Source organism: Etheostoma cragini, chromosome 15 (genome assembly GCF_013103735.1).
Source record: "Etheostoma cragini isolate CJK2018 chromosome 15, CSU_Ecrag_1.0, whole genome shotgun sequence".
Taxonomy (NCBI): domain Eukaryota; kingdom Metazoa; phylum Chordata; class Actinopteri; order Perciformes; family Percidae; genus Etheostoma; species Etheostoma cragini.
Window position 1 is genome coordinate 11,762,925 of NC_048421.1, and position 27,880 is coordinate 11,790,804.

The 27,880-nt window shown below is 42.4% G+C and overlaps 1 protein-coding gene across 4 annotated transcripts; it reads right to left on the reverse strand.

Annotated features, from left to right (window-relative positions):
- Window positions 1-478: 478 nt before the first annotated feature.
- brd4 (bromodomain containing 4) lies at window positions 479-27,870 on the reverse strand. Of its 4 annotated transcripts, none has more exons than XM_034893120.1 (19): window positions 27,765-27,870; window positions 8,408-8,786; window positions 8,038-8,175; window positions 7,820-7,955; window positions 7,373-7,713; window positions 6,825-7,208; window positions 6,592-6,720; window positions 5,846-6,076; window positions 5,524-5,753; window positions 5,097-5,434; window positions 4,872-4,967; window positions 4,394-4,786; window positions 2,883-3,821; window positions 2,687-2,793; window positions 2,442-2,592; window positions 2,195-2,325; window positions 1,834-2,039; window positions 835-1,150; window positions 479-597 (listed from the first exon to the last, which is right to left on the reverse strand). In XM_034893120.1, the coding sequence occupies exons 2-19, from the start codon at window positions 8,633-8,635 to the stop codon at window positions 529-531; spliced, it is 4,563 nt and encodes a 1,520-aa protein (XP_034749011.1). In that variant the 5' UTR covers window positions 8,636-8,786; window positions 27,765-27,870; the 3' UTR covers window positions 479-528. The 4 variants fall into 4 exon arrangements, with proteins under 4 accessions (XP_034749011.1, XP_034749008.1, XP_034749009.1 ...); XM_034893117.1 differs by lacking the exon at window positions 27,765-27,870 and adding an exon at window positions 19,500-20,149; XM_034893118.1 differs by lacking the exon at window positions 27,765-27,870 and having other exon boundaries at window positions 2,442-2,589.
- Window positions 27,871-27,880: the final 10 nt, after the last annotated feature.

A 27,880-nucleotide genomic window follows, 5' to 3' on the forward strand; every position in this document is an offset into this window, starting at 1 on the left:
CCCCCCCCCCCCCAACCATTTCATTTGTTCACTTACAACAATCAAAACAAAACATAAAAGACCAGTCTTCTTTACCACATCAGACATCTGGCAGTTTTAAAACACCTGCACAGTCTGTCAGTACATTATCAGAGCATTTTCATAGTTTCATAGTTGTCTTTACTCTTGCAATTTATATTGGGTCCACGCACACTGTAAGAAGCAAGTGACAAAGGCAACTGTGCCAACACGGCTCCTCTTTCTCCTGTTATGAGATATCAGGCAGGTAATGCCAAATTCCCAGTAAATGACATCCAAAACAATGAGACTATTCCCATGTGTTGTGTGTGTGTTCCGTCCCCAGCAAAAGGAGCTGTGAGCGCCCGTCCAGCTTTTGTACTCGGTCTCCGAGGGCGTGTCACATCTACAGTACGTGCAGTCTGTGTCCCTCTGTGGTGCATGGTCGCCAGGTCTCTCTTTAGAGGAAGTTTACATTATGCAAGTTTTGTTTCTCCTTTTTTTGCAGTGTCGTTTCAGTTGCCCCATTCCTCAAAACAGATTCTCCTCAAAGATAGCCATTAAGTCACTTTGGAAGTTCATGTCAATAGTTGCTGCCATCTGGAGAGAGAAAAGAACAACTAAGCATTCCCGTGTCCTTCAAACTTCTGGAAAATACAACTATAGCTAGTAATGTAAATACAATTATAATGCGTTATTGCTTCTGTTTGAGTTCAAATTTAGCTCTTAATCTATGTTGCACATCTTTGATAACTCACCATCTTTTGTATTACATGATACAATTATCATCATATGAAGGTACATAAAACTACGGAGTGCTATAGAGAATTATCTTACCGCTTCTCGCCTCCTCCTTTCCTGCTCTCGGCGGCGTGCTAGCTCCCTCTGTTGGTCGAGTGGGTTCTGTGTGGCAGGCTGAGGCGGTGGGGGGGATTGAGGAGGCTGCTGAATGGCAGCTGGCTGGGGCTCCTGCTGCTGCTGTTGTTGTTGTTGCTGCTGCTGTTGTTGTTGTTGTTGTTGCTGCTGTTGTTGTTGTTGCTGCTGCTGTTGTTGTTGCTGCGAAGGAGCTTGAACGTGTTGCTGCTCTAGACGTCTGCGTGGCTCCTCGTGCACCCTTCTGCTTGGCTCCATGATGTCCTCTTCATCTCGACCCCTGGAAAACAGTCAGGCCAAAAATTCACACCACAAATACTTTTCACATCGCTTTAAGCTGGGGGTTCACACCTGGTTTTATGTAAAACTACAAGCCAGAAAACCAAGATAACTCATGTAACTTACTTAGATAACTTGCTTAAAATATACAAAATATGGATAAGGAGCTTTTTCGCAAAAGGAAACAGCTAGCTGGTTTCTTGACTACTTTGGGGATGTTAGAGGCGGAAGGTTGAACACTGGCAAGCAGAGCTTTCTCACACACACACACACACACACACACACACACACACACACACACACAAGTAAACACACACACACACACAAGTAAACACACACACACACACACAAGTAAACACACACACACATATATTTTTTTGACTGAACGGGTTGCAAAAATCGAATACAAATTCAAGGATTGTATCCCAAATTAAATGATTGTATCCCAAATTAAATGAGATATTGCAACGAAATGCAGTTCAATTCAAGCACTTCAAACCTTGAAAACAAAACATCAAAATTCAAGCATTTTCAAGGATTTCAAGCACCAGTATGAACCCTGTTATTAACTTTAGCAAATGTGCATAAAAATTAAGACAGGTGTATCTTCTCAAAACACTATATTCTCTCAGGAGGTCAACTTTGCAGCACTGTCTACTTTTGTCTTCCTCTGGGGGGGCTTACCGTAGTTTGTCCTGCTCTCTGCGTTGTCTGTCTTTTTCCACCTGCTCAGCCTGGGCCTTCAGTGCTTTCTCCCTCTCCTCTTTCTCCCGGGCAACCCGACGGAACTGCTCAAAACTGTCACTTGATGACTTCACTGCAGATAAGGGTGTAGATGTGGACTTTTGTGCCAGGCTGGCCCATGAGCCCATATTCTTCAGTTTCACATCCTGAGAAAACACACACAGAGAGAAAGGAAGAAGAGCCACATTGATTATCAATCATGATCAAAAATCTTGAAAGATGCTATACAATAAAGTTAATACATTCTCAGGAACTGAAAGGGGTGTACAAGATCATTTAAATAAGTGACTATTACACCCACCTGTACCTTTTTGGGGGCAATGGGCGCCTTGGACTCCTGCTTGAACTTATCCTTGTCTTGCAGAGAGGACGGCGGTCCACTGGACTGAGAGGAGCGGATGACAGGTCGCAAGCTGTCCATGGACTTTACATCTGCTCAACACAAGTACATGCACACACACATAGTCTCAATATCTTGTGTAGCTTCTTCATTTTGTGCATGTTACCCACAGAAAGCCAGAAGAAAAACAAGAAGTCTTGGTACTCACTCTGTTGGCTGTGGCCTGGCTGAGAAGACTTGTTATCAGGATGTTTGTGATGGTCTGGTCTCATTGCAGGGTTAAATGGCTCTCCTCGTATCACTGGTGATGGAGGAATTTTCTCCTCCTTTACCCCACTATGGCTCACAGGGGCCCTCTGCTGCATCACAAGCAAACAAAGTAAAAGTCAGACCCAGGCAGGTGGAGACATCCAATTAGCCGTGCACTTAATGGTTTCTAAAATGGGTTTTCACCTTTTTGGGCTGCATGTTGTGAGGTGGGGACTGGTGAGACACAGGTGGATACTGGGGAAGTTGTGGGGAATGCATCATGAGAGGGGATGGGTTGTCCCTCATGTGACCTGTCAACGGAAGGGAGTGCCTTAAAACGGGAGCCAACAAATTACAGCCAGTTACAAAATAAACGTTTGTCTCATTTTCTCAGACTCACCTGCGTTGTAAAGGTCCGCCTTGGTTGGCCGAGGAGAGGGCTGCTCTTGCTGTTGCTGGATGATCTGCTGTCCTTTGTTGGAGGGCATGGACACCTTGTGTTGTGATCCCTGGGACTGACCAGCTAGTCCAGGACCCTGCTGGTAGTTCAGTTGTTGCGGTTGTGGCTGCTGTTGCTGCGGCAGAGTGTGCTGCATGTGGTGGGCCTGGTGTAGAGGGATATGTTGGGGCGGGGCCTGGTGTGACGGGGCTGGCTGAGCCTGGGACTGAACAGGGAGCCGGGGAGGAGGCAGCGTGGTCTGAGAGGAGAGTTGAGATTGTCCCTGAACAGACTGCAGAAGAGAGATCTGTCCTGTTTGTTGTTGTTTTTGCTGCTGCTGCTGCTGCTGTTGCTGCTGCTGCTGCTGCTGCTGCTGCTGTTGCTGCTGCTGTTGCTGCTGCTGCTGCTGCTGTTGCTGCTGCTGCTGTTGCTGTTGTTGCTGCTGCTGTTGCTGCTGCTGTTGCTGCTGCTGCTGTTGCTGCTGCTGTTGCTGACGAGCCTGGGCCTGGAGCAATTGCATGGACTGCTGGGGCTGACGGGCTTGCTGGAACTGCTGCAGGTATAACTGTACTTGGTTCATAGGCGTTGTAGACCCTGGCTCTTCATCATCCTCCAGCAGCATCTGGGGAGGCTGGGAAGACAGCAAGCCCTGGGGTGTGAGTGTTGGAGGGGACATGGGCCGCTGGTGCAGGGGCTGAGGAGGATGAAGGATCTGGGAGGAAAGCTGGTGCTGTGGTGGTGCTGCTGACTGGGGCTGGAGTTGCTGCGGAGGCAGTTGTTGCGGCTGCAGGGTTGGCTGCTGCTGAGGAGGGGCTAATTGCTGCTGAGGGGGTTTGGGATGAAGAGGCGCTGCCTTGTGACTGGGTCGAGAAGGCTGCTGAGGCATGGAAATGTGCAAGGCTATGGTTGCACAGTTCCAGGAAAGGAAGGAGAAACATAACATGTAACTGATACAAATTTGGTGTCACAATATCTTATGATTTTCATCCTTGACATGTTAACCTCAATATACAAAAATGGCAGTTACATTTGCAAAATGTGAACATGGATTTTAGTTATTTTGGGAAAACTGATAAACACGGGAATGTAGGAAAATGCTCAGCATTGTAATTTGCAATCTAATAATTATAAGCCCACGGTATTACAGATACTACTACAGAAGACATGAGTTCTTATTTACATATTTTCTGAACTCCAAAAAATGCTTATCACGGTAGTCCTATTAAATGTTTAATGATGCATGTAATACATGTTGAGTTTATTTTAAGAATGAGGTTGGATTTGGGTTCTTCTAAAATTACAGCATGAGTGTTGTGTGTGCCAATTTAAAAAAAACTGAATGGGGACAGGTTGACTTTTTAGGAGACATTTTTCTTAGAGGGATTGAAGTTACACCTGTAGAAACAATGAAAATCTAAATAGCGATTAGAATTGGACCTGTTGAAAGAGCAGCAGCTTGCATACAGCCTTACCTGGAGATGTGAGGACAGGATGCTGGTTGAGGAAGGGGTGGGTCTCAGGAGACACTTGCCCGGCAGAATGAGCGTTGAGGTGTGGAGGAGCGGGTGAGGAGGAGTTGCCTGCGTGGTGGGACAGATGCAAAAGGGGCTGGCCGAAAGGTGGTAGGGACTCAAAGCTAGTCTCCAGTAACTGGGAAGACTCCAGAGCGGCTACAGGGGGGGCAATGAAGCCTGCAGGAGATGGCTGATGCTGCTGCTTCACCTGACTGCTGGACTGAAGGCCTGCAATTTGGGAATGAAGCCCAGTCGGAGCAGGGCCACTTTGAATGTGTACATGTGGATGTGTCTTCTTCCCCTCCTTCACAGACTGTCCCTTCTTCTTATGATTCTGATGCTTTGTTATTCCTGAAAATATGTGGAAATAAGTATTAGCAGTTAATTTAGCATTTTTGATTATGGGCATTTCAACTGTCAAATTTGCAATAATCACCTGTCCCCTCAGCTTCGCTGTCTGTGCTGGAGCCGCTGCTCTCTGAAGATGTCCCAGTCTTTTTGGAGGTAGCCATCGACTCCACAGCCTTCTCAACTGCAAAGCCACAATTATGTGTTAATGCACTTCAAATAAAGCATCAACTCAGAAATTTCACATGCCTACACAAACTAGAAAATCACCTACTCAGGTGTGCTGGGTTACTGGTTTCCTAGAGTGACTTACCTGGAACTTTTCTCTTCTTGCGGAGGCAGGAAGACACATATCTTTCCAGCTCGCGCAGAGTGGAAGGCTTTAGCGTCTCAAAGTCAATCTCGATCTCATCAGGGTTTGAGTTTTTGAGTGAGGGCTCTCTGGATTGGATGATATGCACTACACGGCCAAGCTTATCACCAGGAAGCTTGTTGATGTCCAGGCTTAGCTGCCTCTTCTCCTCATACGTCATAGGCTTACACTTTTCTGATCTGATTTCAGTCGATGACCCAGCGGCCCCCAAATCGTCTTCCAGGCTAGGAACCGGCAGCAGGTTAGAGGGGTGATTGCTTTTCATCCCTTCCTTTTTACTAAAGGCAAAACACAAATGTTTAATTTATTAATATACACTACTGACTAGCCATTAGAAGAAGATATTAAATACTAGTTAAATACTCACCTGGGTTTTTTCTTGGGTACAACCTCTTTGTTGTTATTGTTACTGGTCTTGGTCTTCTTAGAGAGCTGTGGAATAGGTGTAGCATCTTGGATCTCATCTACAAGGCCCAACATGCCTCCTTTCTTCTTATGCTTTTCTTTTTTCTTCTCCTTCTTTTCCTTCTCTTTTCTCTTTGGTTTGCTGGCTTGTGGTTGGGACAAGGCAGCCAGCTGCTCGTGGACAGCCTTCAACTGTGTCAAGAAAAGAGACCAATTCTCAACAAAAGGTAACAAGGACTTGAAAACATATTTGCCATCACCTTAAATCTGCTCTGGTCACTGACCTGTTCCTGGAGCTCTGCCAGCCTCTGGGCTCTCTCCTCTTCCGAGTCATCCGTGGATGACTCAGACTCAGAGGATGAGTCACTGGAGCTGTCGGAAGATGAGGGGACATGGGCCAAAGGAGGCTGGGGCTTAACAGGTGCAGGATGGTGAAGTGTCGGAGCTGGGGCAGGAACCAGGGGCTTGATCTCAGGTTCATCTGGCATCTTGGCAAAGCGCATCTCAAAGACATCCTATAAAATGACACGAAACAAACAAGCTAAGCAAAACAGATGTGTATGTTTGTGGGAAGACACTCTAAACACCAACAAACAGGCACAAATTAGTAGGATGTGATAGACTGGGCAAAAATCAACAAAATATTGTAAATCCAAAAAATGCAAGGTCATAAGCTTCACCTCCAGATAAATAGTAATACATATGCACCCGTTGTAAGTAAATTGGGTTAGTACATTCACTGAGTGCACAGGTAGCATCCTGGCAAAAGTATGTGTTCTACTGTGAACATATTTTAATTCCTTTCTTTAACATTTCAAGCAAATGTCCAAAATACATATTTACAAACTAAAACAGGGGCATGCCTAACTTTTCTCTCAGTAAAAATACACTGCAAGATTATGCAGCTTAACTACAAAACATGGATAACAAACATTATGGTATTCACTATTATATATAATTGAATTCTATCTTGATGAATGCCTGCCGTTTTTACCTGAGCACCATTGTTTGCATGCTATACTATATTTACCTGTAGCTTGCGTGCCATAGCTACCACCTCGTGGTCTGGTGGATTATATTTGTAGCAGTTGGAAAACATTAATCGTACGTCAGCTGCAAACTCCTGGGGTTCTCGGTATTGCCTATTCTCCAGCTTGGCCTATTAAAACACATCAAGGACAATAATTACTTCTTGCCATGCCATAGATCCTCTCTATTCAATACATAAGGTACCGTTAATACACTATGCCGTCTTCAACACACCTTGATGGAGCTGAGGTCCATTGGAAATTTGATGATGTCGTGATAATCATGTAGTCCTAGTGCAGCCACATCAACAGGTTTGTAGAATGGCCAGGCGTAAGCAGCATGCTTCTTGGACAGCATATCCCTAACCAGACTAGCGCAGTATCCCAGCTGATCCTGTGGTTTGGGGCTATGACCTCCACTTGGTCCACTCAGTCCCATCCCCATGCCTATGTGATGCTGGGAGTCGGGAGCATCCTTCTTTATCAGTTTTGTAGGCCGGGTACTCTCTCGCCTGGGTAGTGTCTTCCCAGATTTGGACTCTGCTGGTGAAGACTCACTCAGTTGGTCATTTGCTGTGGGCGTTGTAGTGTCAGCTTTCCTTTTCTGGCTCTTTCTTTGCTAGATAGAAGTGAATACAAAGAGAGCAGATAAATGGTGCGAAACGGCAAGGAAATAAGTGATTAGAATGAGCTGCTCAAACTTAATCAAATCTTTCTACTGCTCCCAAGCATGAGCAACGCCCACCTGCCCGGGCATATTTCCCATATTTCAATCACACTCACTTTGGTCATGGTTATAGGGTTCTGCATCATAGGGGCAGTACTCTGGATGGATGCTGGGGGAAGGGAGGTCTGAGCAGGGGGAGGCACAGAAGTCATGATGGGAACTTGAGGAGCACAGTCTGATTGGCCCAGGGAGTAGGGAGCTCCGAGCTGTGGCGCATGACTGGGTAATGTTGGGGCCACGTGGGACGGCAGGGCCTGCATCAAAGGCTGGGGAGGTAGTGAAGGCGGGCCCTGCACTGGTCCTCTGGTCTGCGGTGCTGCTGAGAGGTTTGACAGACCACGGGTTTGAGGAGTCAAGGACGAAGAATCAATGATGGGCCCTGGTTTCAAGTTCAGACCTTCATGAGAGAACAAGACACTCAAATAAATATCATGTCTTACAGAGGCCAGCGCCAAGAACACATGTTGGTAGCAAAAGATACTGTAAAGCGGTAAGTCACATACCTCCTTCTCTTCGACCCCGGCCACGTCCTTTCCCTGTCATGACAACAATTTCGGTTTCTTCTTGAGGCATTTCTGTGACCCTTTGGAGGAAAACCTTCTCTAGAGACTCAGCCATTAAGACTATGTCATCTCCAGGCTGAGGAAGAGACAAACACTCTTAGCAAAAGTTGAGGCATATCACAATCTTTGGTAACAATGGCTGCAGTTTTCTATGTTACCTTGTTGTATATGTAGCAGTTGGTGAACATTGTGTTGAAGTCTTGGATACATTCTTGGGCATTCCAGTAGTAACTGTTCTCAAGCCTTTTCTTGATTGTTCCCATGTCCATAGGAGTTTTGATTATTGTGTAGTAGTCCTGAAAAGGTGGCATAGAAGTACGTCAACAATGTAGAAATGCACGTTTTTTGTAACAATTTCACATTCTCTACCGGCAAAATGAAGGTGCTGTGATTTGATTTTAAGTTAACTTTAGAAATATATATATATTTTTTTAAACGTCTCACTCTCTCTCATTGCAATTTTTTCCGTGTCCATGAATGTTTGGAGGTATGTGGCATCATACACACAGACACAAAGCTAGCACTCACAGGCAGGTTAAGTTTGATCGCATCCACTGGTATATGAAAGGGCCAGGCAAACTGGTGCTTCCACAGGGCCTTCACCACCACCTTGAGCAGGTACTGCAGCTGATTGGTCTGGCGCTTCGGCCTGTTGGGATTGATGTACTCTGGGGGTGGGGGGTTGCCCATTTGCTGGGCCTGCCCCTGGCTGCTGCTGCTGCCCGACATCTGTGCTGCATCCAGGCCGTCCCCCATTCTAACAGGGTTGGGCGCGGGCTCGGGCCCCAGAGCAGGAGCTGCAGGGGCAGGGGTAGTGGTGTTGGCAGGACACCAGTTCAGTCTTGGCCCCGGCACAGACTCCACTGACAGAGCACCACTGATCCCATTGCACTCCTCGCTGGACTCTCTGGAAAGAGAGAGAGAAAAAAATACTGTCATTAGCATATCTATAAACCATCTTTAATACAATTTCAATGTTTTTGTCAGTAACAATCATTAAGAAAATTGTATTGAATCACCAATCAGCGCATAGTTAAGTAGCCCTCCAATATCTTGCTTATTGTAATTGCACTGCAAGAGGTACTAGCATTCAATTCATTAAGCACCGTTTTATATTTCTAAATTAAATGCAGTGTATTTTTCTTTCATCTTCCAAACAGGGTCCCAGCTGTGTTTATAGTGTCTAATGTTAACGTTTCCCATGTACATTTTACTCCAAGTTCAGTACACTGCTTCTCAGGGACAATGAAGGCTTTATTTTGCATCAATTAATAAACTTAAGGTCACACAAAATGTAGAAAATCACAGTACACTATGGGATAGGTTTAATATTAAGTCTGCATGCTTTCAAACATATCTTATACAATATATTACACAGGGTTACTATTTGTCCAAACCTCACGTGACAACTGATGACTGACTGTTGTTGTGAGGGACCAGTGTGGTGATAACCATGGGAGGAGGCCATGAGAACTAATATTCTCCAGGTGTAATCATTATGTTTTGTGCAAAGAGAGCTGAACAAAAATATATTTAATCTCCATTTGAAGAGGGACCAACCGACATTGGAGACCACCTAAGTGTGGGACCGTAAATTGTTGTGATTGACAAATGGTTCTCCAGATGAGAGGCCAAACAGTATAAAGGAGTCTGTTCACTTAGTGATCAGGTAGAAACTTGTCTGTGCCCGATCTGTGTATTTGACTGTATCTCCCACTGGAGTGCGTATGTTATCTATCTGAATAAAGCTGCATACGGAAAACATCTGTATCAGTCCTCTGTGAAGTCTCCTCAATCCATTTCCAGATAGCACTATGGCCATGGAAAATAACCTATTTCTGATGGGCTGACCTGACTCTTAAAATCTTATAAAAAGGTACACTGCAAATAACATTCTGGTTAACAGTTTATACACTACTGCAAATTAGTGAACAAAGTATAATGATCTGCAGTTTGTGCTATGTTAACTCTCACTGGTATCGTACAACTAACCAAACAACATTGATATTAATCATTGATTAATCAGCTGATAATTGTCTATTTAGTCTATAAAGTGTTAAAGGGACAGCATTTATATAGCGCCTTCCTACCTTACCAGACAAAGCACTGTACAATTTCCTTGCATTCACACTCACACACACACACACACACACACACACACACACACACACACTCACATTCATACACTGGCGGTGGCAGAGCTGCCATGCAAGGCGCTGGCCAACTCATCGGGAGCAGCTTGGGTCTCAATGCTTTGCTCAAGGAAACTTTGACATGGGGACAGGAAGACCTTTTGATTAAAGGTTGATCTGCTCTACCTCCTGAGCTACAGCCGCCCAGAAAATAGTGAGGTGCCAATCACACTTCAAATGATCAAATATCTTGTTTTGTCCAACCAGTCAAAAGCCCACATGTGTATACTCAATTTACAATCATTTTAAAACAGAAAATGTAACCTACCAAATACCTATATTTGAGAAGCTGGATACACAGAATGTTTGACATTTTTGATTGAATATAAATTACTTACACAATTAATCAATTTCCCAAAGAGTTGCCAATTAATATTCTGTTAATCTAATAATCGATTGACTTGTCACCGCAGCTCTGTACAACACTGCAAATGAGAAATTCCTCAAGTAAAGACCACATATGATTACATTCACTGTACATTTTCACTTTGATTTAGAATACACTCTTGGATTATGTTATAGTGCCCCCAGCAGCGAGCTGGCAGAATGGGAAACCGTGTTTTCTACCAGGTGCTATAACAAGAAATTGGGACTAAAAAGGGAGACGAGAGAAACAGAATGTGTTTTATTAATTTAATTTCTACTTTGCTGAAAAATTGATACTACGCTGAATGTTCACACAAGGTTACAACCACATGCATTTAATTATGACTTAAGCTGTAATATTTGATATTGTCCTACTACAGATATTTATATGTTTAAAATGTTAAAAGGCACTGTATTTAGAAGAGCTCAGAGGTTTAGGTTTGGCTCATGCATGTGTTTGTGTGCTTTAGGAAATCTTTGTCTTTCTCTTCTGTCTCAGGACCTGCGAGTGTTTAGGGGTGTGTGGGCGGAAAGGGGCGGAGGGTGAGGGGGAGTTAGCGTCATCTGGCAGCTGGGGGGCCGTGTGTTCCCCTACGCAGCATTCAGTCCTACATAATGTCCTCTTCCAGGCAGTCAGGGACATCACATTCAGGATACACACAAAAGGCAAAATAAGGACAAATAATTATCAACAAATACTTTACTAAAAATAAACTGAAAAACACAATATTGTAGGAAAAAAGCACTGATCATAAGTTTGTGTATTCAGGCCTCTATTCGAAATAAGATAGTATAGAAAGAGATAGTCTCTCCCCCCACACACGCGCACGCATACAACAGGGCCTTAAAGATAAACACAAACCACAGTATAGATCTGTGACTAATCACATTCTTCTTGATGAGTCACTTTCTGAGAATAGGGAAGCAGTTTGCACACCACATGATCACTGCCTTGGCCTCCCTGAGGCAAACAAACACAGTGGGGAATCTGACTAACTGACCATTATGTCAAATGACAAAACAAAAAATAAAACAGTACCAGTTTAACCCAGATGGTACGTTTATGGCTGAAAGCAGAAAAACTAAAATAAATAAGCACAGAACTCGTCTAGTCCCAAGGCACGAATGTGCAATACAAATGTGTCAAAGACAAAACCAACTGTCCCAGGTGAACATTAAGGAGATAGAGAGCAATTTGGTTTAGTTTATATATACGCAGTACATCTGGGAGGAGGGGGGAAAAAAGTTAGTTAAGGACTGGGACCCCCCCAATTTGCCTGGGACTCACTTAAATGTCCACCTGTGGGGCACGGGGGACTAGATTGAAAACCTATCAACATTAGGAATTGACCAATACATCAGCTGGACATCGGAATCGCCCGATGTCCACCATATTTACCGTCACGGGCCTATCCTGGGCAAATAAGGTGACGTGCACCGATGGCGGTAGCCAATGTTTATGTATTTTGCGCTGCCTTAATATTGCGTTAATTGGTCTGACTCATACAACAGTACCTTATCTAGCTTCAAAAGTATTGTTTGGGTTACATACGACAATTACTTGAGAGCTAATTTTAAAAAAAAAAAATGGAGAAATGACCTGGAGGCCAAGAGAGCACAGGTCGATGAAGCAACACAGCCTACGTTAACTACAGCATTCAAGAAGGTACCGGTAAATTCCCCACGGACAGAGTTAGCTTACCGGCGGGTAGCATGCAGCTAAAGACACAGGGTAACGTTAGCTTAGCAGGAGACTGCAGCTTGACTATTCCAGACACCATGGCCACTGCTTAAGTCCGAGATGAGGGAGAAACAGAAAATCCCCCTGCTTTCCTGAAGACACCGTGTGGCAACATTTGGCCTTCCCTGAGTTATTTAAACAAACAATGAAGCATGTGGGCTCCGACAGGTCTCCATGGTGCCTTCGGGGACAGTCGCTAATGGTAGGGAATTTCTGCTCATTCACAGTTAGAGTGATGGATATTAGGCCTGCACAATTTGGGGAAAAATATGAATCACACTTGTTTAGCTTATAATTTATATCATGATTCTGTGCCACAATGTTTTTCTCACGAGGTGTAATGTTTATTGCACACATGAACCATGACGAAACAAATTGGCAGTACCACACAGATTATTTTGGCACCTTCAGCACATTGTGCATCACCACAAGCCTGTAAACAGAGGCTTCAATGAAGAGAAGGGAGAGCATCTTTAAAACTTTTTATACAGTCTATGTTTAAAACTCACAGAAGAAAGTAGTAGCGTTTGTGATGCATTCGGCTAGTAAATTTAAAGGAGAATCAAAGTCATTAAAAAATATATATCTAATAACACCTGGACCAAAGAAAACAACAAACAAGAACACTGAGAAATTTGTAATTGGTGCATCCCTAAGTTGCTAAAAAGGTCTGAAAAGTCATTCTATTCTATCTAGTAAGAAAGTCGCCAAGACGGCAACGCTGTTTGTGTGGCTCTGACAATAATCGGTTACTGTCTGTGCCACTGTGCGCCCAACAGAACCATTGTGTGCTATATGCGTGTAAATCTGACCGACACAGAATGAGCTATATCTGAGACTGATCGGCTGTTAACTGGTCATGGCCAAATAGGCTGAAAATAGGAGAATCCAATCACCGTCAACCGATTAGTGGATCTCTTAATTTGATGTCTCCATTGAGAAGTAATCTTCTAGATGCAAACCCTGTATCATTGCTAGAGAAAGATAGTGACTTAATGGCACAACGTTGGAGGAAAAATGTTGAGGGTTAATCAAAACCCACTGGAGACAAAGAAGAAGCAGCCGGTCTGAAGTGAGACAGCATTTACCAGAAAGACAGGCAGGTACAAATAATACAGATGGCTTTGGGCACCAGGCAGACACACGTACAGTATGAACAGCTCCTACGCCGACCACTATAGGAAATCTTCCACAAGAACAAAGTTAAAAAAAAAAAAAAAAAAAAAAAAGAAGTAGAAAAAAGGGTAGCAACACTTTGAGCCTGCAGAACTGCATGGACTGCATGGAGCAAAGTCTCATCAGAATACATAGCAGCTTTCTGCGGGGGAAATGGCCAGGAGGCGTTGTGATTATGTTGCATAAATCAGGCGATTTAGCTTGTATTTGCAGCAACATAATACACTGACTACTGTAGCTTCACTGACTACCCATCGAATACTAAGAGCATCAGTGTGTCAGCGGCAGCTACGGCCTACGGTACTTACCCACACACGGAGAGCCTCACTTCCCATAACAAACCCCGTCGGACTAACGTCACATACACCCGTTGCCCCCATGGCTACCTATCTTAAAGGGGAAGGGTCGGACTAACTTAACAAATACCAGTGTTCAGAAACTCTTGGGAGAAATCCCTTCCACTCACTATTTGCTCTTCAGAAACCTAATGATATGCCAAAGGTTTCCATTAGTGTTTTCTACTAAGCATTTTGAGTTCCATCTTAATCCAAATGAAAACACAAATATTGAGTTATACCTCACCAAAACACAATGACACAACTGTATATTGCGTCATTTTGCTGGTGATTTATAACTGCTGGAGTCAAACAACTTTTCACCAATAAAGTACCTACACAGCTTACTCTAATGTTTTCTGTCAAATGTAGTTGTTGCAGTTTTTCAAGGCACAGCCCTTGCATAGCCTCACAACTATAAATGAATCATGTTGCCATGAATAGTCGACTGCAGGCATGTCATTTTGGCCCTTTCACCCAAACACTCCCAGGGAGGAAGAAGCCTAATCTTTAGGAACAAACCCAAGAGCTGAAGGCTTCTTTGGTGCATTTGTTTGCATTTCAACTACGTCTTAAGAAACATTAAGAATTATACTAAATTATTAGAATGCAGTGGTTTGGTTTGGGATGCATTTGTCTTTTGCATCTGACCAGCCATAAACCAAACAAACATCAACTAGGTTGAAGTAATGGTTGTTGAAAAACCTGTTGAACCGGTCTTTTCTAGTTCCCTTTATGTTTTAGTAAGTAAGACTAAATAACGTATGACGTCTCTCTCGTCTTTTTCCCAACAGTAGTTTGTCAAAAAAACATAGGCCTAAATGACATTAAACTACTCCATTCCCTAGTCCTGATATTTCTACAAATCGGATTATAAGTTGCAACTAATGATTTATATTAATTAATCTGTCTCTCTTTGAATAGTTGAAAAATTGTTTAAATATAAATGTAAATTGACTGTTTTTATATAGCAGTTTTCTAGTCATAACAACTACTCAAAGCGCTTTTAAATAGTACAGGAACCATTCACACATATTCACACACTATGGCCAAGGCTGCCGCACAAGGTGCCACCTGCTCGTCAGATAAACACACACATTCACACTCCAATGCGCAGCATCGGGGGGAACTCGGTCAGTGTCTTGCCCAAGAACACTTCAACTTTCGATTGGCAGGCAACCGCTCTACCACTAAGCCACAGCCGCCGTTTAGTCTACCAATTGTGAGGAAATAGTTTTCTTTTTGTCAATCAACTAATAATTTATTTATTGTTTCAACAATAAATATAGAATAGAATGCCTTTTATTGTCACTAAACACATGTGCAATACCTGTGCAACGAGATTGAAGATCTGTGTAGGTAAATGCAAGACAACAACCAGTCATGGCGCTTTTTGGGCAATTACTGATATTCAGAACTGAACAAACCCCAATACATTATGGCTGCCGAGAAAGCACTTCCTCAGGAATGGGCTCTTTTGGGGGCAGGAACTATGGCAGCGGAGCTAAAAACATATTTTAAAGTCATTATTTCCAATGTCACATTCAAGCTAAATAACAACCTTTAAAAATGTTAAAGTACATAGTTAGAACCCCATTTTCCTTAGGAAAAGGGACAATTTGGCGATTTTCAACCTTATATATCTGGCTTACGGATATGATGTGAAAAAGCCTGCAATCCTTTCCATTATTCTGTGTCTTTGGGGCTCAGTCGGCCAAAGCTCCAAAACCTGCTCTACTTCCTTACACCAGTGACGTCACTAGGGCTGTTAATCTTTCGGTATCTCACAATTCGATTCTGAGGGTCACGATTTAATTCAAATTTTCACTGACTCAAAACTGATTCAATATAGTAGGGGGTAGACTGTGTAAACCCTGCCCATTCTGCCGGCAATTTCGCCCTTCAGCTTGGTCTGGAAACCTGCATGTTTAATTCTCCTGCTTCAGTTCACGAATTTGCAGGAACCAATCACAAACCAACCAATCTACCTGGCGGGTGTAACTCGGTCATGTTTGTTTGCATTCAACATAGAGGCCACCAAATGCCACCAAAGCGCAGCAACCTGTTGATTGCAGTCGTTTCTACGTCACCCGGAGCGTTGGTCTGATTGGTCAAAGGACTGTCCAATTGCGTACAGATTCATTTGAACTATGCCCCTTGGTCACACCTCTTGTGAAGAGAAAATACAAAGCGGACTCCCCAGACCAATGCTCAATCTCAAATCTATTGAGCTTGGCTTGGCCTAATGATAACCAGACAAGTATGGGGGTGCTGATCTCAGCTAATCAGGATCTACAGTAGTTAAAGTAATGTGTTGTCTGATGCACAACAATTACAGAAGCACTCATTGTCACTGAATATCTTCCAACAATAGCTCCCTCCAACAATGCTAATTAAAGTTGTGTAAACAAAAAAATAAAAGCTTAAAAAAATACCTAAATGAGAATCTAAGACATTAACATGCAGTGTGCCTACTCTCTTCTCTCTACCTTTCTCACCCAAGTAATCAAATTCTGAGTCCTGTTTGTCTGAGACCAAGACAAGACAAAAAAATACAACTACTAACGCTAACAGGGGCTATCGGGCTGGCTCAGCTGACAGGAAGTGGTCTCAAGCTGGGTTGAGACAGTAAACAAAGACGGGGAAAGGTGGAAAGCTAACGGCAAGGCTAAAGCTAACTCCATATTGGCTATTACTACGCAGTATTTTCATCACCAATGTACGGTGTCTAGCGGATGCCTTTCTGTGTGAAGTTGGCATGTTCTCCCCAAGTCTGTGCCCGCCATCAAAAACATGTAGATTAGGTTCTCCAGTCAGTGCCCTTGTTCAAGGCACTGGCGCAGACCCACAGTTGGTCCCCGGGCGCTGTTAATGGCGGCCCACTGCTCCCTTGAGGGATGGGTTCAAATGCAGAGAAGGAATTTTGCTACATGTATGTGAAAATAAAGTACCTTTAAAAAAATGCTGTGGACTAGATTTGTTTTGACTTGGATATTTAGTTGTTTACGAGAGACACGCTGAGAAAGGCGGCAGCTGCAGTGGGAAGGTTATGGATGGCGGCAGGAAGCCTCCAGAATCTGGGTTGCGGAGAGCAAAACACCAAGTGGTGGTGCCTTTGCTCAAATTGCACTTTGTTTCCAACAGAAACTGAATTATTCTGCTGTAATGAATGTCAGCGTGGACAGTTTTTGCTTGATACTGTTGTTGATGTACAACTCTCAGCTGTATGTGAGTTACTGCATGTTTACATGGACACAAGTGTGCTGGAGACCTCCTCCGTTGTAAACATAATGATTTTTGTTTTCATTTTAAACTCATATTTGATGTTGATTACAATAGTGACATCCTTTTCAACCCGTCTACATAATAAATTTGTATAAACCGCTCAAATGACCTACTGTCCTGGGATAAGAGCAATGTTGGCATGCAAGACTAATCAAGTCTGCAAAAGCCCCCAACAGAGGTCAATTAAGAGGTCCACTTCCAGTTGCTGCATGTCCTACATCACTCTTAGCTCTGGCATAACAGTTGACCTTTGACCTGGACATACATCACTGCAGACTGCTGTGGAATGTTTTCTGGGGAGGAAGTCGTAACTGGTTCCTGGGATGGGGGATGCACATCTCATACCAGGAAATCTGGTCCTGCGTGCCGGAGGAAAACATAATAACAAAGATGTGCATTCCCAATGAAAGTAAACTTTTAAACATTCATGTGTGGGAATGGGGAGCAACTTTAGGCAAAATGAAGGCCTGCAGATTACACTTGAGGCCCTCACTAAGTGTCAGAATGATGGCCTGTGTTTTGCCTGAAAGCAAGTAATAAATAATTAATGGGACCACATTGACAAGACCAAGACCACCACTCTATGCCTATGCACCAGCCTTTTCACTCACTCATAAAACCACCTTTAACCCTTCTCTAGGGAGCAGCTCTGCTCTAATGCCACCCTTCCATTAAGACCTAAAACACCAAACCGACGACTGGAGACTAGTGGCAACGACAGCCAACTATTGTGTCGTCTCTCATCGCTTTTGTTTCAAAAATTAGCACTGGAACGTATCGTAGCAACTACGCAGGGCGCCTACGTGAGAGGATGTAACTCTTCATACCAGCCGGATGCGGTAACATTCAACCGGGAAGTCAGCGGACACTCCCTCTCCCGGTCTGTCATCTCCTCTCTCGGCGAGAAGTCTCCCTACAGTGGGAGCTATTGGCTCGTTAGCTAACTAATTTCAATAATCATATCGCATCCATACAGGGTTAGTAAGACAAAAAATAAAAATGCATTTACACACACACACACACACACACACACACACACACACAAGTTTAGATCGGTACTATGTATCAGATCATTCAATCTAAAAAAAACTTTTTAGAAAACACCCTGCACAACTGTACATAAATCAAGAAACAGCATTAAGGTGATGTACATACTAGGGATGGGAATCACCAGAGCGCCCCACCCCTAAAAAGAAAAGTTAAATTCTCATGTGCAATTCAAAAAATTAATGATTGATACTTTCCATACGTGTTTCGATACAGTATTGTCAAGGAAAGTATTGCGATATTATGCTGTTTTGTGCCCCCCAGTCCTAGTACATACAGCACAATAATGCCAAATGAATTATACACAAATAATATTACAAGGCACATTATTTAAACAGGGTTGTTGACCTTGTGTCTGTTGCTACCTTTTTTGAGTACCTCTAAAACTTGGCTTCAAGAAAAACAAATGTTGCCAAGGTTTCTATGGTAACACACTACTTCTTGGCAAGTCTACTGTGTTATTTTTTTTATTTTTTTAAAATCTCGATGCTTCCAAATCCTACTTTTGGATGCTTACCAATTCAATAGTAACCACCCAACCAACCTTCCCTGTGCAACTTTAGTGTGTTTATAGACAAACGGCAGTTCAACACAGAAAAATCCAGACAATTTTGTTTATATTTTTTAAGGGCATTTAAACAAAATCTAAAAAAAAATTATTGTTTCCAATTATTTATTAACCCTAACCCAAGGCCACAAACTTAAATAGGTTCCCCTCGTATTAATTACAAGCATTTACTGTGTGATTCAGAGCATGAGCACAAGTCAAGTGACTCAAATAGAATAACCATGATTCAGGCACATCATAAACAGGAAAAGGCAAGAATCACACCAGCTCTTTCAGGTTAAACTTCCAGAGGGTTGAGACGAGCGAACCAAACCCTACCCGGAATCCGGAGACATTTCTACAACAGACAGACAGACAGACAGACAGACAGACAGACAGACAGACAGACAGACAGACAGAGACACACACACACACACACACACACACACACACACACACACACACACACACACACACACACACACACACACACACACACACACACACACACACACACACACACACACACACACACACACACACACACACACACACACACACACACACACACACACACACACACACACACACACACACACAACCCCCTTCCTCCTCTGTAGACCCCCACACCCCTTCTCTCACCAGGAGGTAGGCTCACAGCTTCTGGCTAAAAATAAAAAAAATTAACTCTTGTGAACACAAGAAATCTAAACTGAATTTTAGTGCTGGGCCATATAAAACTAGAGACAGTGCTAACCACATGATAGTCTCAAGATCCAATACTCAAGGCTGTCTAAAATCTAACCTTCTCCATTTTTAACCATATATTTCAATTGTTGATAATTTGTATACGTATGATCTGTAAAGCCTTCAGTGACTGTTAAATGACTGAAAACTTTGTAGGAGTGTCTACTTCACCAAATAACATTACCTTTTCACAGAGACTGAATGTGCAATTTTTTCCAGAAGGGCATCCAGTTTTTGAAAATCCAGCAAATCGTTTGACTTGGCATGCATCTTGTAATCCATTTATGAACTCCGCTAAACTGAAACAGAAACCAAAAACGGGCAAGAACTACACAGAAGTTTGTTTTTTCTTTTCTCTTATCCAAAGCACGGGTGTGTTATTCTTCAGGCTCCAGTATGTACCCTAAAATCCCACAAAACATGGTGAATAATCCTTAGTGTCGTCCAAGCGTTGTTTGAGGGTGGCTGCTCTACAAAAAAAAAAGGCCCCAGTCTGGAAACAGTGGGTCCAGGCGGGGAGGAAAGGCTTTTAAAGCCTACAGCCGGCAGGCTGTGTTAGCTGTGTGAACCGGTCCTCTCTCTACCCCATCCCCCTCTCAGTAGTACAACGGCCCAGTTGCCACAGGCTCTTCGCTCCATTGTGTGTCCTCTCCAGGGCCTCCCCAACTTCAATGGACACGAGCCGAAACCAAGAAGTACAGGGGACGGCGAGAGAGGGGAAGGCAAGAGAAGGCTCCGATAAGATCCAGGAGGAGCACTTTATTCCTCTAGCTCTCTCTCTCTCACCCTCTCCAGCACACGCAGACCAGCATGCAGTTACTCAACATTAAAAATGGCTCTGCTGCTTCCTCATTCAGCAGAGCCTCAGCCCACACAACCTCCCTCCCTCCCTCCCTCGCTCCTATGCGCTTGCTCATTCCTCCCCTCCCTCCCCATCAATAGCTTGAGGTTCTTGCTCTCCTTTCTCACACTCTTACACCTTAACACCCCACCCCCTTCCTGTCTATTCCTCTGTCCATTTCATCTTCCCCCACCCCCACACACTCTCTTCCCTCAGATCTTGTATATGCCTCCCCCACCAATTTAAAGGCTCCATTATATCTACTCCGGCCTCTCCTCATATACATACATTCATATTTTGGCTGGACTACTCCAATGCAAAAGAGTAGGCGCTATAGGTTTTTTGGGGGAAACTGTTGAGGAGAAAACACCTGATATTGGGCCAGATTAATAACACAAACTCTGCAGTCCCAGAAACACCACATTTAATCCAAGCAGAGACCTTGATCAAGGTTACCAAAACAAGGTAAGAACTATTGGGAAATCTGTCATTATTGCAGCACTGCTATCAAACAAAATGACAAGTGAGTTTTGCGCAAGGGGGTAAACCTCTCCTCTCTGAGAGTAGCTCCTATGGCGCCATTTTAATGCTACGAAGCCATCACCTGCCGTTAGCGTTTCATTCAATGCCATTCATTTTGACAGCGAATAACTTCACGATTACTTTGATCAATATTGTGATCAAGATTAATTTGTATGCTGATTTTAACAGACATATTTTATTGTCACATAGGCTATTTATAACTGCTTTCACATCCATATTATGCTACTTTCTTCTTATGTTAAAGTTGTATGTTGTTGACATACAGCTGCAACACATGTAAATGAAAATAAATAGGGTAGGATTTTTTTTTTTTTATCTATCTCTGAGAAAACTCCTTCACTTGTTTTCAACAATAACTGGTTAAAAGAGCTAGGGAGAGAGAGGGAGTGCGATGGACGCTACTCATTATGATTGGGTCCAGCACGGGTCGAATGGCGGGTCAGCAGAGTTACACACGTGTGTATAAAATGTCTGCATCGTCACTGCGCTGCTTTTTTTATGAAAATATGATATTCTGGCTATGGGTCACATCTCTCGCCTAGGTCCAGCAGGCTCAGACTCACAAGCTATTACTCTACAAACTGAAGTTAGTTGCATTCAATAACTGATTTTTGCTGTGGCAGCCGCGATAGCAGAGTTACCAGTGGAAACACTGTTACAAATACAGGTTTGCCTCTCATGCTTAACAATATACAGCTGTTTTAATAACAATTAAAACTGTAGACAAATGTCAGAAGTCTGGACCGGCGCCGCTGTGTGGCGGGGCTGCGCAAAGAGTAAGAGGAGAGAGAGTAGAGGAGAGATCCAACACAGGCACGGCTTTACAGACGAAATGGGTCTTGTAACGCAAAATTAAACCATATCAATATTAACATTGCAGCGTATGCAAAGGACATTAGGTGCACCCTGAGGAAAAATATTACTCACACCCTTGAGCCTTGTGAGCTAACAGACACTAACTAGCACAGACTAGCATTGGTCAATGCTGTTGTCTGAAAAACAACACAGATGAGACAAAATGTTGCGTTTACAAGTAAACTGGTAAACCTTGAGACCTACGTATAACTGACTGCTATCTGTTGAATCTTCCTCACGTTACTCTGTCCTCTCTGACTGTCTACATCTAGAAACTGAGCTGCGCGATGCAGGGAACAACTGACTGGCTCATGATCTGACAGTGGTTTAATGAGCAGTAGACTGGCTTTGCAAAAAAAAAATCTGTTGATCACGCAAATTTGATCGTGGGAAGTCAAAATCGTGATTAAGATTAAAATAGGATTAATTGTACAGCCCTACGCCATTACCTTTTACCTCACATTATGGCTTCGTAGCAGACGTTTTTGTAAAAATAGGCTAACTATTGTGTCATAACCAAATGACTTGCTGTCGCATAGTCAACAAATCACCGTAATGTCAGGAGAAGCTTGCAGATAGTTTGGACTTACATAAGCTGTTTAGGTTTAATTACTAATGTAATTAAAATTAATGTAGTCTGTTTCACTCAGTAGCTAAGTTTCCATCCACTTGTCAATCAAACTGTCTGAAGTTTGGTTAAAAAAAAAAAAGAACTCACACGAATAGAGCTGGTGAAAGTGTGTTTCCATCCAACTGCTTTAAAGCGAATAAAAACCTGTGTGTAATTACGTCACATGCTGTTTTGCGATCAGATTGGTTTATCACATTGACTTTAGACATTTTAAGGTGTTTCCATTCATTTTTGCACTGAATCGCACAACAGTCAAGCAAAGTTTTGTAAACAAAGTTTTTCTAGAAAAAATGGATTCTGCTGTTTACCAACAAATTATCAATATTGCACAAGTTGTAATACTGCTTATGGGCCAGCTGATAGTGACATATCAAGCCATAATAAGAAAACAACAACAACAGATTGCTTTGATGATGCAGATTCAACTTGCCTTTTATTTTCCCTCTGGCACCGCTGCGAGACAACTCTTTTTGAGACATGTAATGCTGTTTGAGCGCCATCCATTTACTCTGGAGGACGTCCCACAGCTTGTTGTAACCTTTGTCGGCCATTTCCTTCACGAGTTCCTGCTAAATTAAATTCAAAAAGTCTCTCCTCGCTCATCCACTTACATCGGTCTTTGTTGACACCCACCATGTGTGCAAACAGAGTGGAAATACTGGGCGGAAATTAACTAAAACTTCTTCGTTTAGTGGCGAGTTGCAACCATAAAATGACCTCAAACTTAATCACAATACATTGTTTATTCGGCAAATGACGTTTTCATCAGCGGCAAATGAAGTTTCCGTAAGCCGTATATCGATCAAGATAAAATACGAATGTATTCATATAGTCATGAAATTCCATGCAATTTTACTTTTTCCATAAGGCCTTTTTCCATTCGATATCACTTAAATTGGATAAAAACATGTGGATAAAAACATAGCTACTGTCTACATATGAAAATATGTACAAAACAAAATAAAGACATAATATGTTCTTTTCGCCATCATTCTTCAAATACAATACCAACTCAAAATTCAGACCATATCATTATTCAATACAAAGTTTCAAAATGAGTTGGAACCCCATGAGATCAGGCGAGTAAAGAGCAACCCAGTATAATGTATATTCAGGTGACTGGTGAGTGCAGTGCACAATGTTGGTTTTCCCTGATGAAACAACTAGTAGTTCATCTGTGCTGCAGCCAGACACCGACGGTGTCCTCACAGACCTACTCCCCTGTCCACGTGCCATATGCACCATTCCCAAAGACAATAAAGCAGCTGCCAAAGTGACAAAGCTCCAACCTACAGCAATTCAGAGCAGGCCAAACCGATGGCCCTGTCACTTGAATAGTGGGGGGGAGATCGTATTCAGACAAGGGGAAGGAGGGTGGGATGATAGCGAGAGAAGGGGTGAAAGCGAAGCAGAGGGTTGCATTAAGACTGGGGGTTGGGTCAGAAGGGCTAAGAAAGCTTAGCCCAAGCTAGGGACTAAAATTCAAGATCGCTCTGCTTCTTTGATTTTAACCAGTCATTTTCCTAACAGTCTGTTATAAGTTGTCCAACTTTATGGTAATGCGATACCGTACAAGTCACTGAGCTTCAACGGAGACTTGTTTTGGTATTGCCCAAACTTAAAAGTAGAATTACTGGAAATTTTAAATGAAATGAAAATTGAAAAACATTTTCATAACTTGCAAATAAAACCTTTTTAGATCCGAGCAGCATAAGATAAAAACAAATAAACATGCAAAGCCTTGAGGGATATTCAACATTTCAGATAGCACTGTATAATATGTAAATATTATGAAATATTAAAGCAATTAAATAGTATTAAAATACTTTTGTATATTGTGGATAATAATATACAAAAAATGTACTTTGGACAGCACTCCAATTAGTACTTTTTCTATGGACCCACAGTAAATGTATCAAATGACAACATGAAATGGGTCACTTGTGATAAATCTCTAGAATTGTTACAGAAAACCTGCAGCTCCCTCTCAGCTTTAAGGAGCTTTATAGCGAGTTTCAGCACATTAAAACTTTACTTTTTTGGATTTACTCACTGCTCTCATAGCTTTGTTTACTTAGTTTCCGTAGTTTACAGTGAAAAGACTAAAGGGGCTTTTGCACACTTGAAATGTTCATGTTTTTGTTACATTATTTGATCCAGTGGTTTTCACATTGCACTAATGCGACAACACTAAAGACATTTACGTGACACTCCTATGCCCCCTTCTCTTTAGTGTCAGAGTTTTTTCCAACCCACTCCTGGGGGCTGTCTCACAAAAGCAGAATTTATAAATCCAGGACAACCGATAAAGTGAGGCTTGAACTAGTCTAACCTGTGCATCCTGGCTTTGTGTGTTTCACGCAGGCCAAGCCTGGCTGAGGAGGAACGACTAGGTTGAGCCAGGCTGAAGTATTTTGGATAGATGCACAGCAAGAGAAAGCGTGGAAGACGATTGCGGACTGACTTAATGTGTATGTATCCTAAAAATATACATTAGCTGACCACTGCTCTGAAACTGTCATAGTCGTAACATTCAAGGATTATGATAATAATCATTTGCAGTAATTAAATGTTGTACTCTTTGCCTTAAAAACAAGCAGATCATGTTCCTTAGGAAATTTACCATGAAGATCAATTTTCCACAACCCTAGAATATGATGGGTAAATATCTCTTTCACTCTGTTTCTTCCTCTCTCTAATGGACTAAAATAGAAATTTCCTAAGTCATATTAACTTCCACAGCTCGCTTTTAATACAAAGTGTACAATTCTTTTGCAAATGCCGCATGACTCATTGAACGTTTTCAGTTAAAATCAGTAGTTTGTAAATATGTATTTTTAGAATATTGTTCAGTCGGTCCGCTAGCTATAGAAGAAGAGTTTCCCCCTTGCTCCCTCGTACATATATGCACAGAAAAAGACATTGAACAAAATTTGACTCTAAAATCTAGAAACTATAAGGAGAATTAAGTGATAAATATAATGCACATTGTAAACATGAATGTAACAGTATATTCACCAGTTATTTCCCCCCAGCAAAATATAAGGTCAAAAATCATTGGGGTGTCCTCTCCCTGTTGTATTTACCAAATTAAATTATAAATGCACCATTTTAGTTTTGCCATTTTTCATAAGCTGAACTCAAAGTTCTAAGATTTTTCCTATTTGCACAAAAGGCTTATTTCTCTCAAATATTGTTCACAAATCTGTGTTAGTGAGCACTTCTCCTTTGCCAAGATAATCCATCCAACTCCCAGGTGTTGCGCATCAAGCTGCTGACAGCACAGGTGTGCCTTATTTTTAACGTTTTTAAAGTCCCACTGAATATACTGTCCTTGGTCAGCCATATTACAGCGTGGTGAATTGGCCTAAAAAATTGCGTAGGTGTCAAACAAGCAAACAGGAACCAGTGATTGGCGTGAGATTATCTGATTCTAATGACATTAGCCGTAACTAATATGGGCCTTGAAAGTGGACCATCATTCATGGCATTAAAAATGCAATACAAAAAAATGTAGGTATTATTAGAAAAAATTGAATTTTTTGTCATTACAAAACAATAAAAAGTAGTACACATTGTCTATTGCATTCCAAACATGCCACAATCTGACAAAAACAAATGTAATGCTCTTTAATGTCGTTTCTACGGAAGCAGCATTAATAGGGTAATAAGGAAACTCCTGCCAATGATTCAATTGATAAATGAAGCACATTCTCTCTCACTCACAAACAAACAAACAAGCACGCACGCACTTACACACACACACACAATAATATAGTTTGTTCGCTTGATCATTTGTTCCCTGACCACACACTCCTTTTCATTTAGAGGTCATTCGCAACTAGGCCAAGGATGGTGTTACCATGGTAACTAAACCAGAGAGAACAGAACCAAAAAAAAGGAATTTAAATAAATAAATAAAAGTGGGGGAAAAACAGAAACAGAAAAGTATTAATGACCAAAATCCCAGCCAAAAATAAGTCAGATCCAAGTCTGTAGATTAAGTGGCACACATGCACGTTTTTCTGGCTAGAATTTTTTAGACACCCTGAAATGTTTCAGGTAGTTAATAGCTTTTTAAAATGGAAAACTATCGTACATACTAGTATTTTGAGTTACAGTATGCAATTAAAAGCTCAGCTCTGTGAACCCTAAACTTACCTGGTATCAGCAAGCACTTTGACAGTTTTTCTTTAAAAATATGATCTATTTCAACTGCAGTGATGTTACCTATCTATAGCTCAGCCTTCTGAGTTTGTTTAATCTACTGCTCACCTGGTAACTGCATGCCTTTTGACCCAATTTACCCTCTGAATTTACACATTTGGTGGCATGGTGTAGCACTGTTTACATCTTCTATTCCTTATCACTGAATAACACACTAATCACAAAACTGACCTATAGCTTGGTTCTGCATCACGTTATGCCAAACTATAGTTCAAGAGAAATGGTAGATAAAAAGGTATATGCTAGGTAACAAATTACAGTAACCCTGCAGATTTAAACTGCTTCAATCTGTGTGCACCTTTAGGCAAAGAAGCCTATCAAAACAAGCGTGACTGCAGTTGGGCTAGTCATTAGATAGATCTGTATGTTGTTACACATTGTGCTTCCAACTACTATAGCGATGTTAAAGTATTAACAATTTAAAACAGGTTTAAGCCTGTAAAATTGAGGATTTCTCTTACAAGCAAACAGGTATGATGCTAAGGAACATTAACGGGCCTCTGCATGAGTAATCTGTTTGAACACACCAGTCGGCAGAATGCCACTGCTTTATGTCTGTACTACTGTACTCTTCTCCCCCCCCAACCCCTATATCAGTCATACAAACAGCACAGACCCAAACACATCTGTGCGGGACATATATATTTACCAGTTTGTGGTGAATAAAAACATACATTGCAAAGTAAAGATTTCTGGCGAGCGACCATCGTCGAGCAGCCAGTATCCTAACGTTAGGCCACAGGGCAAAGATTATTGCCTGGGTTTCGTAATGGACGTCAGTGCTATGCATAGCAGAGCTGCTATGCATAGCAGAGCTGCATAGCAGAGCTGAAAGCGTATGGAGATTTGTTGTTTCCAAGATCATGACAGTAAGCGTTGGAAAATTGACTGTACAGTTCTGTTTTGTGATATATACCCCTTTCTCATCAAATAGCCTCAGTCTGAGTGTGCGCCATCATCACCGTGACGGCGTCACCGTATCCCACAACACAAGACAGTCGACGAGCAAATTAGCAATTGATGCGCAACACGGTGGTCGTAACAGCATTTGTCGGGCTATTAGCAGCGTACTTTTGGCCAACAGTGAGTGAGACAGGCAAGGGACGTCAGATAGACACACAATGTAGATGCGGTTATTGTGTCTTTTGATAGACAACTGCCAACTAGCGTTAGCTAGCAGGCTAGTTAGCCAGAACAGGCCGCCGTGCAAGTTAACGGTCACAGTGGGCGCCGGGCATCAGAGCTACCTCTCAAGTCTTTACACTTCTGTTACCGTGTCTCCTGCTGTCTACGTATTCGGATCATTGAGACAACATGACAGGCAGAATAATGTTTGAATCAACGGCGTTTACCTGGGTTTATCAGGTTGCCAGGGCGCGCGGGATCTTTCTCTCCGAGGATCCTGAACACCTCTCGTTGTCGATGACGTCACGCGTTGGTCTTTTGCTGAGGACGTAAGAGCGTGTTA

What these genes read in the sequence shown, in the direction of transcription:
- brd4 (XM_034893117.1), bottom strand. Translation starts at nt 19,597, where the DNA reads ATGGATTACAAGATGCATGCCAAGTCAAACGATTTGCTGGATTTTCAA. An exon ending in GCCAGGCCACAGCCAACAGA is followed by an intron (nt 2,326 to 2,441) that starts GTGAGTACCAAG and finishes TGTGTTGAGCAG; the next exon opens with ATGTAAAGTCCATGGACAGC. An exon ending in AGAGAGCAGGACAAACTACG is followed by an intron (nt 1,151 to 1,833) that starts GTAAGCCCCCCC and finishes ACTGTTTTCCAG; the next exon opens with GGGTCGAGATGAAGAGGACA.